Source organism: Epinephelus moara, chromosome 1 (genome assembly GCF_006386435.1).
Source record: "Epinephelus moara isolate mb chromosome 1, YSFRI_EMoa_1.0, whole genome shotgun sequence".
In the NCBI taxonomy this organism is placed as follows: domain Eukaryota; kingdom Metazoa; phylum Chordata; class Actinopteri; order Perciformes; family Serranidae; genus Epinephelus; species Epinephelus moara.
Window position 1 is genome coordinate 8,477,657 of NC_065506.1, and position 12,667 is coordinate 8,490,323.

General features: G+C 39.9%; 1 protein-coding gene across 3 annotated transcripts in view; it reads left to right on the forward strand.

Annotated features, from left to right (window-relative positions):
• Positions 1 to 8,462, forward strand: part of znf507 (zinc finger protein 507) — a 30,572-nt gene extending 22,110 nt beyond the window's left edge. For all 3 annotated transcript variants that reach the window (XM_050049937.1, XM_050049947.1, XM_050049928.1), the window contains exons 6-7: positions 1,021 to 1,155; positions 3,147 to 8,462. In XM_050049937.1, the coding sequence (XP_049905894.1) occupies positions 1,021 to 1,155; positions 3,147 to 3,624 (613 nt within the window). In that variant the 3' untranslated portion in view covers positions 3,625 to 8,462. The remainder of the gene's footprint in view (positions 1 to 1,020; positions 1,156 to 3,146) is intronic.
• The last annotated feature ends 4,205 nt before the right edge of the window (positions 8,463 to 12,667 follow it).

Sequence of the window (12,667 nt, forward strand, 5' to 3'; positions counted from 1 at the left end):
GTTGCTATAGCGCCCCTCTTTGGCCAATTGATGTAATATTGCTTCATTCGCATCCTCCCATGATCCTCTACCACTGTGCCAAATTTCACATGGATTGACCAAGTCAGTGAGGATAAAAACGTGGAACAGACACACACACAGAGTTTTCGTCATTATATAAGATACATTTATTTATAGAGCATTTTTCACGTTACTCAAAGACACTCTACATTAGTTAAAAACTATCATAAAATAGAATACAGTACAAGAAAATACACACGACATTAACTAATAGCATATTTTAGTTAGACCCTCTCTTTTAAACTCCATTTAGCAGGTTTTCTTTTCTATATTCTCTTAGCCCAAACTGTGATAACCCTGATCTTCAGAGTGTTGCAGCTTATTTTCTCAAACTTGACTTGAAGACATTCTGCCCAAACAGGCCTGATCCATCATAAACACTATGACAAAAAGCTTAGCAAACCTTTTCATTTTAAGGAGATAAAAATACCAGCAAGTGAACAAAAGTGTTCTTGGAATGTGAGATTTTCAGTGACCATTGTAGCGGCACACCAGCACATGCTAGCCTAGCGTTATATTTTAAATATGCATATCAGCACTGGCTGGTGGAAAGCTTCATTTGTCTTTCACCCTTTTAAAACATCATGGGTTGTTTAAAGATTACCTTGTTCTCACAAGATCTCATCCAGCTGGTGTGAGTTCTTTATCCTAAATGATATTTGCAGTGCCAAGCATCTGAATAGTTCATAAAGACAGGATCCATAATTCCTCTAATTTTGTGGAATGACTTCACCAGTGTACTGTAAATCCTATTTCCTTACTTTACTCTTCGTCTCTGTCTCTCAAGCTCAGTATCCCCTGTGGAGTCTTGAGACAGGATGATTCCTCTTGATAGAAAGTAGGAGAAGGATTAGTGGAACCTCAGTACGCATATTAAATCAACTTCAACTTGATCCGCTCTCACTCTGTTGCTCATTTTCTTCTCCTTTGTTCCTCTTATTTTTCCTCCCTCTCTTCCAGGTGCTCTCTGTGTGGCTATGTGTGCAGTCATCCCCCGTCACTCAAATCCCACATGTGGAAGCACGCTGGAGACCAGAACTACAACTACGAGCAAGTTAACAAAGCCATTAATGAGGCCATCTCCCAGAGCAGCCGGTAAACACATTAACTCATGTACAGGGGAATCTGTACTTTAAGTTTCATTCAGGTTTCATTACTATGTTTGCAGATATCCGTAGTACATCCACTGGCAGTAAACCATAGGTCCTGGAAAAAGCTTTTTAATGTATATTCTCTAATTATAAGGGCTTTAAAGTTTGAGTACAACTAAAGCTGCACTTTGCAATAATTTCACTTAAAGCTGGGGTAGGCAGAAATCTGGAAAACACCCTCTTCCTGCAGCTCTGCCCTCTCCTCTGTCTGTCCTAGGCCCCTCCCACCAGACGACCATGGGCACATGCACATGCTTCTTTCAGTACACCAGTGTTTCCCATACATTGACTTATTTAATCTTATTTTGCCATAGAGTTGCCAGTAGCACATTCTCTCAGCTTCTCCTTGCCCCGCTTTCTCTGTTTATCAGACTACAAATGAGACACAAATTAGCCAGCTCACAATAGCCACCCCACGGTCTCTTCGCCTCGCTCCCTGCTGCTGTGGACTGCCACGCCAGGAGGAGATTGGGCAGCAGCTCTGGAGCTTCAGTGGGCAGCTGCGGAGGCTTGAATTGAGCCAGCACAAACCCACCCTGCACTGGGTGTCACTGTGGGCTGGTGGTCAGCAGCAGCACTGGGATTAAACTGTCAGCTGATCCAGCGGGGAGTCTGAGCTGTCTGGTCCCCCAGAGCTGGGGTTTGCGCTGGCTGGATTTGTTTTGCTGCAGTCGCTGACTGTTGGTCAGTCTCCAGAGCTTCTGCCTGTGCTCCTCTCAGCAGGGTGGTAGTGGCGGGGAGTGAGGCACATCACACACTGTGATTCAGTGTTAGCTAAATAAATGTCAACATGAAGCTGCAGCCGTGAGCCTTTGGCTTCAGTTAGCAGAAGATGAAACTATTAGCAACTTTTTGTCTTCATCTCTGAAACACCTAGGTGATATTGACACATTTTCAGACTCTCTTTTAGACTCTCTTTTTGATAAGTCAGTCTTCCTTTTTTGAGTTGCTTTGCAGTGAAGGCAGTTGTTTTCAATACCCGAATAGCAATGCTACTGCAGGATTCTTCGCCTTCTGAATCAGGCTTTAACCGAAGGGGCGTGCACGTGCATCTGCAGTTTAAGAACAGCCAGTAGGAATGCCCTCTCTCTGAATTGTGCTGTGATTGGTCAAAGCCTCCTGTCACAGGCTAGATTTTCTAAAGCCTGAAAACAAAGCCTAGAGGAGGTGCGGAAGTCTGATGTTTTCTCAGTCTATTTGAAATACAATATGCTCAAAGGTTATTATAGGATTTTTGCCCAGTGACAACAAAATGAAACTGCCTGCCTCAGCTAGAAGTTGTAATGTTTGGTACAGTAATAGCCCGAATCTTTAAGGCCACCATTTGTAGCCTGCGGTGTTGGAGTTTGCTTAGTGCAGCTTGAAGTATTTTATACCTGTCGTACAGGTCCATAAATATTCCTAATTTGTGTGCCCTTTCAATCAGTTCATCAAATAGTTGTATTTTTGTGACTCTTGGCAGTAACAAGTTCTAAAACAACCTTAAATGATTTATTGCATTGAGATTATTTGAATGCCCTAATGTTGTTGTCTCTATTAATGTCATGCTTTCTTTTAACTCTTAAAATAATTTGATACTAATGATAAAACTTAAGCAGCTAGTGCTCCAGTTTGTGGTTTTCTGGCAAAAAGACATTCAGCAAAGGTTGAATTTACACAACTTCTTATTTCACTGTACTCACTGTTCGTTTTTGAAAACTACAGTGTTACACCTATAACTGCCAGCTGTTTTACAAACACACACTGCATCATAGGGATTATAGATTATGGGCAGCAAGTAACTTTATACATCTATCATCCAGCACATGTCAAAAACTAAAAATAGTCCACAGGCAATTAGAAGTTTACCTCAGTGGGCCAGCAGAATGAGAAGTTAATCTTGCTCCCTCTGTCGTTGTATTCTTTGTTGGTGATTCCATCCTTTGTTTTTTTCAGAGCCCCTCAGAAGTTGTCGGCGGTGTTGGAGTCAGTGGCAGAGCGCCCTGCAGTGGCCCAGCCCTCAAAGGACAAAGCAAAGGGCCCAGTGGAACCACTGCCAACACCCACATCAGTGACGACAACAACAACAACAACAACAACAGCAGCTGGCCTGGCTGTGGACAGCTCAGCAGGCCTGCCCACCACAGACCCTTCACAGTGGCCTGGTGAATCCCCAAGCCCCCAGGGGAAGGACCCTGCACAGCTCCAGTCTCAGTCCCAGAGCCAGCCACGCACAGGCCAGGTCCCCGTCCCGGGCCCCGGCATGGAATACTGCGTGCTTTTGTTCTGCTGCTGTATCTGTGGCTTTGAGTCAACCAGTAAAGAGCGGCTGATGGAGCACATGAAGGAGCACGAGGGAGACATCATTAGCATCATCCTCAACAAGGAGCAGCAGCAACCAGAAGCACAAGCAGGCCTCCAAACTGCAGAGTGAGAGCTGCCCTCCCCTCCCTCTCTTTATATTAACACTGACGCTGCACTCTTACAACCATCTGCTGCCCACAAAAGTATTTCATTATGTTTCTTTACCTCAAGGTGGTCACAGTGGATATCAAGGTGTAAACATTTCACATCTACTGTACTATAGTAGTTAATTGTCATTTCTCAGAATGTTCACTGGTCAGGTCGGTTGTGCTATCGACAGTTCCAACTGTCACTGCTGTCCAACGCAGACACCTTTAACAGGTGTCAAGGGAAATTGTGAAATTATTTTCTGAGTGGCATATCCTTTGAAAGGAATGTTAAAAAAAACTTGTAACATTAAAATAATGTTAGAATCCGTTTTTGTCAAACAACTTGACATTAAAGAGACACAAAATGTGTCTGTAGGGAAGCAATTGTAATTCTAAGGGACAAGCCCGAGCTCTAATCCAAGTTTATTTTTCAATATACAGGGACATGTTCATACCTCACAAAACCAAACAATCCCTCACCAGAAATGGAAAAAAAAGATTCACATATTTTCCAGTCTAATTCATGTATTGACCGTAAGGCAGCTCTTTTATTGCTACTGTAATATTTAATGTATTTGATCCGACACCGTTGAGGCTCTAGCCTAGTTAAGGAGGTACGTGTTCAAACTCACCAATGCCTAAAGGCATGCATCACAGCTTGAATATGATTTCATATTTATCAGTTTATTTTTATGCATGTTTCTTTTCTGCCAATTTAAAGAGGCAAATGTTAATTATTATTTGCATTTTTGTATGTATGAGTGACTGTAATTTTACCTGTTGGATCGTTTATAAGGAAAAGCAGTGTCATTAGAGGAGAAAGTCAGAGTTCTCAAAGGAAGAGCGGAAGTTGACCAGAGTTTGATGATTGTAGTCTACCAGCGATGCGACTATTGGGTTTAAGGCATGTTGACGAAAAAGGAATGATCAAAAGGGAAGTTAGCTTAGGTAGGGCTGTTATTGTAATCAAATGGTGCCTGGATATTTGAAAGCAGGAATATGTATTGAATCAGACACACCTGTTTTCACCTGTGATTGTGGTGCTAGGCTCACTTTAAGCGTTGTCATTGAAGGTGTAGTCTTTTTTTTAGCCCATGCAATTTCTGTTGTATATAATAACATTTTTATAATAACCTTTGCTCTTTTCTGTCAGTGTTTTTAAAATACAAACTTTTTAGTGTCAAACTTGAAATGGCCGCTGTCCCAGCTAACAAATATGGCTGAAATAAGAAGACATGGATGTGAAAATAAAGTTTGGAAGGCGACATGTTTTATTGAGGTTTATTGGCGCAGTCCTCCCATGTGCTCTCATGTGATTGACTGGAAGCAGGAGTGTAATATGAGGATAATATCAGCTCTGATCTGGAAACACTCAACTCAGCACAGTGTAATGACGATACCTTGATCAATGAAGGCTTGGTGTTTACCGTGATGGATCGACTCACTGGGTGGAAGTTATTTTTCATGCAGAATGAGCAGCAGCAAATGGCTTTTTCTGAAAGGAGAAAAATTGAACCTTAATATCTCAGATGATGCTGACTGTGCCGAAAACACCTGGCTTAATGTGCGGGAAAGGAGTACTGGCACAACTCATGCTATTCACTCACCCACATGCGTGTTAGGAACAACCAAAATATGTCTTGCACCTAAATGTTGATTCACGTCAAACTGTGCCATTCGATTGCTATGATTGGTGTCACTGGGAAGCCTTACAGGAGAACATTCATGCTTCTGCCACAATCTTGCCAGAAAAAAACTCTTTTACATCTCATCCAAACATTGAAATTAACAGAAAATTAAACACAGACTGAAGATTATTCTCTGTCAGCATCTCAAGCTGTCTAATGAATCACGCAGTCCTGTCAGGCAGTCATCAGTATGTCATCCACATAGACGGAGGCTGAGGAAATTAAGATAAAATGGAATATCCATAATTCATGGGCCCCCTACTCCACCTGACATAACATCTTGAAATTGTGTCTGCACGTGTGTGTAGCATAGTGGATAAAACCAAATTAAATCTCTATCTCAAAGACCTTGTTACCTGGGATGGAATTCTCATTATCAAAGAGGGGAATGATTGTCTGGCTTTTAATTTACAATACTGCATGGCAGAATTAGGGAAGTTTGTGACATGTCTATACTTTAAAGGATAAAATAAAAGTGGGACTTGAGTGCTCCACCTGTCTGATAAACCTGGCATGCATGTGAATGAGCAGTGAGACACCCCAGCTCTCTCCTCTCTGTCATGTGGGGATCCTCTATTAAACTTGAACGGCCTGCTGGTCCCACTGACCTGCTATACTTAACTTAGTTGCACACAGTTCTCTTTTGCAATGAGGAATTATTAGCAATATTTCAGGTGCAATCAGTTTTGGTTTTACTTTTGGTAAAAAAAATAAAGTGGTTAAGATAATCTGGCTAAACTGTTGGTTTTTGTGTAACTGGTATGATGGTGTTTCATGCCCTGCAGTGCTTTGTTGAGGCAATTTCGTCATGTTCTGAAATCTTAGCAATTAAATGGTTTGCCACATATTTTTGTTAAGTGTCAGTAAATTCCATTAAAAAACCAAAACCAGCAGCACATTACTGCAGTGATACTCAACTTACAACCTGTGGGCTGCATTTGGCTCATGATGGGATGCCACATGGCCCGCTAACCATTTTCTTATTCACAATGAAAATAAATTGATTCATAGTGAGAATGTAAATGAGGTGCCGGAGTTAATTTAAAAAATAGTGCAAGGAGAGGATCCCCCTGACCCTCCGACAGAGTTCTGAGCTAAAACCTGAATGTCCTCAAATCCTAAAAACACCCCTGCTTACACCTGACCTGTTCGGGGCAGCTGCGACTAGGTTTGCCTCTTGGCAAAGATGAGTGAGGAAGGCCAATGTCAAGGTTGAAAACAGACAGTTCATCAGTTATATATACTAATAAATATCATAAATGTTCGTTTAATAACTGGCCCCTGGCCTCCTGACATTTTGCAAAAGTGGCCTTCAGACAAAGCAAGTGGATTATCCCTGATTTAATCCACCTTAAAATCATTTCCAGCCTACCCTGTTTGTGGCACCAACACAAGCACACTGGTTACAACTGAAGACATACAAAACCTTATGAATATTTTTCCTGCATTTTTTCTTTTTGAAGGTGACATCATTTCTACTAACAGTTTTTGACAAACGGCAATTAAACAAGCCATAGTGTATATGTTTGGGACTATTTTCAGACCTTTATTTATATACATTTGGTGCAGTGTATGTGGGATTGACTCAAACTACAGTGCAGTGCAGAACAAGTGATTCAAGTGATACAAGAGCTCTATGGCACGGAGGAATAATATATATCAGACTTTGGATGCAAAGACAATACTGTCAATACTTAACAGTAGGATACATTTGTTGTTAACTTCTGTCTTTTAATGGGAGTTGTTGAAAATAAAAATCAAGGGCAAAATCTGGTGTGTACAGGTTTAACCAACAGACATGATGGCCAAAGCTACAAAAATAAGCATCCAAGTGCAGTCTATGACTGCACAGTAAATGTGTATAACAGAGTAACTTGTAACTCTTGTAAACTCTATAAAGAATGCATTTCTGTTGTACTGCAAATTAAGCACTGCAGTGTCAGCCAGACTTGGAAAAAATGAACAAGCAGTCATGTCGCATAAACTTTTATACTGACTACAACATGTTTATATTTCAAGTAAAGTGAAATCATTTCAGATATCTTTTAGTAACCTAACAAATAAAGACAATAAAACTACTTGTACTGCAAGTTTAAGCTCACAGCTGGCAAATAACATCTTGGGTCATTCCCCTGGTGGCAACTGCATATAGGTCAAGTGGGGTTTTGCATGTAGTGATATTTTCCATTTAGTGTCACAAATTGCAAAAGTGTGTCAACACAGGCTGCAGACACTGCAAGTATGAAAGCAAGTGTCTCTTTACCACTCTGAGAACGTGTGGATCTTCCCTGTTCACACGGTTCCATTTCCCTCAGACTTAATTTGCACCACAGCTACAAAACTTTGTGCCATATTAGCTTTTTTTAGAAACAAGAATTGTCTTTTGTTTTAGTTAATTGTGCCTTTTGGTTCAAGGTAATATGTGTTGAAACTAGAATTTTTTTACCTCTCTGCCACAACGTCAGTCACATGTCTGAATGTGCTAGCCATAGATCTATATTTTGATTTGGGCACACAATACTCAGCCAGCTCTATTAAAGATGATTATTGTGACAATTTCACTGTCTGACCTCAATATGTTTTCCATAGAGGCAAATCCACGTTTGTTTTATCCAGCAGTTTTAGTGTCACTGAAACAATAAACCAAGTATGTGAAACAGCTCTTTCTTAAATGACTAGCTAATGAGCTCAAACACTTTCCTAATGTATTTAAAGTGTGTACATATTGTGGATGAAAACTGCAGAACCTTAAAACTGACATTTTTAAAAGATATAATCTATTTTTTAATGATCTTGTAAAAAAAACAAAAAAAAAACAATTGAGACAAAAAAAAGTTTTAGAATAAATTTTGGCTCTGTTCATATTTACTGCTAGTGTATTCAAGGGAACTGACAGTTTTGAGCTAAACACAGCAAACAAAATGAGCTGCGTGTATTTAAAGCAAAGGAGGTGGAGGAGATAACATGTCTGTCCTGATCAGTGTATTTTTGCTTATATTCAATTTTGTAATAAGGTTCAACATGGAATTGCTTCAGACAGCAGTGTGACACTTGCTTCATGTTTATTTATTTTTAGAACATCATAAGCAGTATTATGTCACTACTTTGCCATTGTATTTTTGGTAATAAAGACAGAGAAATGAATGACTGCTTTTTGTCTCTGGTCATGTTTGTGAGATGATAGAAAGCCTTAGAAAGTTTAGAAGCTGGAGTCAGAATATTTCAAGATATATTGAAGAAAAAGAGTTATAGAGAAATAACATTGGTATTTTGACACATAGAAGAAATTTGACCCCAGTTCTCATAACACTAAATGTACCTATACAGTGTAGAGAACACATTTAAGGATACAGATATAGAAATAGAGTTAAACACAGATCAAATATGCAAACACAAATATAATATAGTATAATTGATATAAACCAACAAGAGCTGGATATCAAACACCAGCAAGATTGTTATATACAGGGTTGTGGCACAGTATTAAATAAGTATTGCATAAAAAATAAGTTATTCTATCTGTAAAGGTGGTTTCATGCATATATTGGTGGGCTGAATATATATATAATGTATAGAACAAAAATATTAGTATTACAGGGGTATTACGTGGGAATAGTTTTAATCAGCCTATAACTGATTTAATTTGGTAAGTATGAAGCTGTGTTCAAAGAAACTTTTGTCATACACTGAGATACGATATTGAACAATGGCCAGAAAAATGTTTTATGCACAGGGAAGCTAAACTTTGACCTTTTGGATACAATATGCCATCGCTTCATTATTTTATACTAGATATTTGTGTGAAGTTTTGTCATAATAAGCATATCAATTCTTAAGTTATGGCCAAAAACATATTTCGTGAAGTCACACTGACCTTGACCATTGACCACAAAATTCTTATCAGTTTATATTTCAGTCTAAGATGTGAACCGTGTTCACGAGAATGAGACAGATGGTCATGGTGGCCTTGATCTTTGACCTATGAGCACCAAAATCGAATCAGTTCATTGTTGAGTTCAAGTGAACATTTTTGCCACATTTGAAGAAATCCCCTATGGTGTTCTTGAGATATCACATTAACGAGAATGAGACAGACAAGGTCACAGTGGCCTTGACCTTTGACCCATGACCACCAAAAACTACTCAGTTCATTGTTGAGTCCAAGTGGATCTTTGTGCCACATTTGAAGAAATTCCCTTTAAGTGTTTTTGAGATATCGTGTTCACAAGGATGGGATGGAATGACGGAGAGAGAGACATACGTATGGACGGACAACTCATAAACATAATCCTTCCGGCCACAGCTATCATCAGTGCAGGCGCATAAAAACACCTAATTATCTTCTTACCTGTAGGATGCCAAGTGTTGGAGATATGGGATGTAGAGATGTTCTCTTGAACATAATGGAACTAGACATCACTCAGTAGCAATGTGTCTTTACAGAAATCATGACCAGGTTACTTCAGATATTCAGCAAACCTTGCTGTAAGAAGTTTCATGTAGGAACTATTTTCTTTCTACTGAAATACACCCACCAACTGTATCACCATGCAGAAGGAAGCCTGTATCTTCTGCTAGCTGGCCTCTCACCACTGAGCCAGCTAACATTACAACCAAGCAGAGGCAGATGCCATTAATATTTACATCTCACACTGTCACACTGTCAGCATATACCTCTCGTCCATAGATAGACGTAGGTGTTGGCATGGTAACGTTCGATACACGGAAGAGGAGAGCAAGTAAAACGTTACAACCAAGACAGTCAACGCAACCCCGGAGTTTTAAAACTCAACTGGAGTCAGTGATGACTGATGAGTTTTAGAATAAGGTTACAGTGCTAACGTTAGATAGTAGCGTTAATGTTACTACTAAGTGGAAACGCACAAGGAAGATAACGTTTATGTTTCAGAGGCTACGCTACAGTAGACTAACGTTAGCCATTCGCAACTGGATGCTGTGTTGTCATATATAACATTATAGCCTATGTTACATTAGAGGCAAACTAAAAATACCTGTCCAGCAGAAACTCTGCGACCATCTCGTCCCTATTTAGCTCAGGATGAATGGGGATGTTACATGAGCGGTTACGTAAGTCGGAGGCCTCCACTTGGGGAAGACAGACAGGACACTCGGATTGGTNTAACATTATAGCCTATGTTACATTAGAGGCAAACTAAAAATACCTGTCCAGCAGAAACTCTGCGACCATCTCGTTACGTAAGTCGGAGGCCTCCACTTGGGGAAGACAGACAGGACACTCGGATTGGTCAGAGTTTTCTTAGAACCATATGAGAATGGTACAATTATGAGTTTTTATCTCTGGTGGAATTCACTTACATTTTAGTGTGCCATCAGCCTATTAATAGCATTTTAACCTAAACAAAGAAAAGCGTAAAATTTCCAGAAAGGTAAGTGTCGCTTTAAGTGTAAGTCCTGAGTGAAGCTGGAGGGATGGTGGTGAAAGTAGTAGAAATGAACGTTGTGAATGGAGCTGGAATTGTCAGCTGAAGTGGAGGCCCTAAAAACTGTGTCAGTGTAAGAACTAAAGGAAAATGTCAGTTGTCACGTTGGCTGAAGCGCACTGAGCGCATATTCACTATAAATTAAAGAACAAATGAAATCAGTGGATCTGTCAGTTGATGTGTAAGTGCTGAAAGCAGCTGAAACAGATAAAAGACAGTGTAATGTGCTCCAGACTGCTCAAAGAATAATGTTATAAAACTGTCCTGTATAATTACAGTATGGGAAAATAAAACATTCCTCTCTTTGCTATCTCTTTAAACACCATTAATGCAAGAGTGGGTGTTAAGTTCTGTCTTTTAACAAGGCCATGCTATTTCACTTGAAAACATTTTAAAATAGTCCAAAGAATACCTCATTACACTGTTATGCAAGGCTGTTTGCAAGGTTAACATTTATTTCAATTTGTTGGACACATAGGGAAAATAATTCAAATGATGTTAAGCAGACCTTCCTCTTCTTCTTCTTCTTCTTCTTCTTCTTCTTCTTCTTCTTTTACAATTATTTATTGAGTTTAGATCAAACTCCTGTCAGACAAATAGTATACAAAAAAGTAAAAAAAAAAAACCAATAATGACAATCACAACAACATAACTGTAGTAGTACGAATGATATCATTGTCTTCATCATGGTCAATCAGTGTATATTGGAGAAGCACCTTGTTTTCAGTTGAAGATGGCAACAAAATTATGGGCACTGCACAGGATGATAAATATTACAATAATGTGTTATCATTATTACATTCAGCACAACATTGAGGCCCTATGGGACCACAATCATGCACAGTAGAATTAGCACCATGTAACTTGGCTGTTGAACACTCAAGCTGTAAAATATTATTATAAGTAATAGTCCAAAAGTATAGTCAGTCATTGTTGGGTGGTAACCAACATCTCGGAACAACAATTTTAGCAGCTGTTGAAGCTATGAACAGAATTCTCTTTTCTTTGTATCTGAGGTGAACAGCAAGGCTAGGAACAAGGAAAATCAAGGCAGGACAGAAAGGGGGCAGACTGTAGCTCCTTTTATATTGCCTGTTCAAGGTGGGAATATAGTACCATTATGCTGCCTTGCTGTTCAGTATAAAAGGTACAATTGCAAAATGGGAGGACAGAGTTGTCTAGTCTTTAAATCAGCAAGAGAGGTAATAACAGCCTTGATTTGGCGTCTGTGTAAAAGGGACAGCCGGCAGGATGAAACCATGGGCAGGGCGTGTGTTTTTCTTATACTGTGTTCTGATGACATGTTATGCTTGCAGCCCACCGCAGGATATTTAAAAAAAAACAGCTAGCAGTAGTTAGTGGCTAACTCAAACAAAAAGAACGCAAATTGGGAAAACAGTGAGGCCAGGGAGCTCTTTACCCTCTGCGCAGAGGACGAGATCAGCCGCCATATAATAGAGATGGTAAATGATTGTTATTGTCATGTTATGCCATTGTTATTGTTTAGAAAGCGAAGCCGATGCATATTTTATACGTCACACCACACCTCTCTTGCTTCCGCAATAATAACAGCAGAACAACAGGACACAGGACACCTAGTGGAATGGATGGGTTGTCACAACAACTTTGGACACAACGTCCAAATGGGCTGCAACCATCAGGGCGCAGATATAATCTCCCCCAATGCAGAACAAATCGATTCAAAAAATAATTTAGCCCTGCTGCTATCAGCTTCTTAAATGGCATTCACCCTACCTCCCTGGGAAGCCGCACGCTGGCAGCCAATATTCAGCATGCCGTACATCACGCGCCACGTGCATGACTATTTACATCACACACACCCCCCACCGACACACTTCCTCACGCCGTTCCAA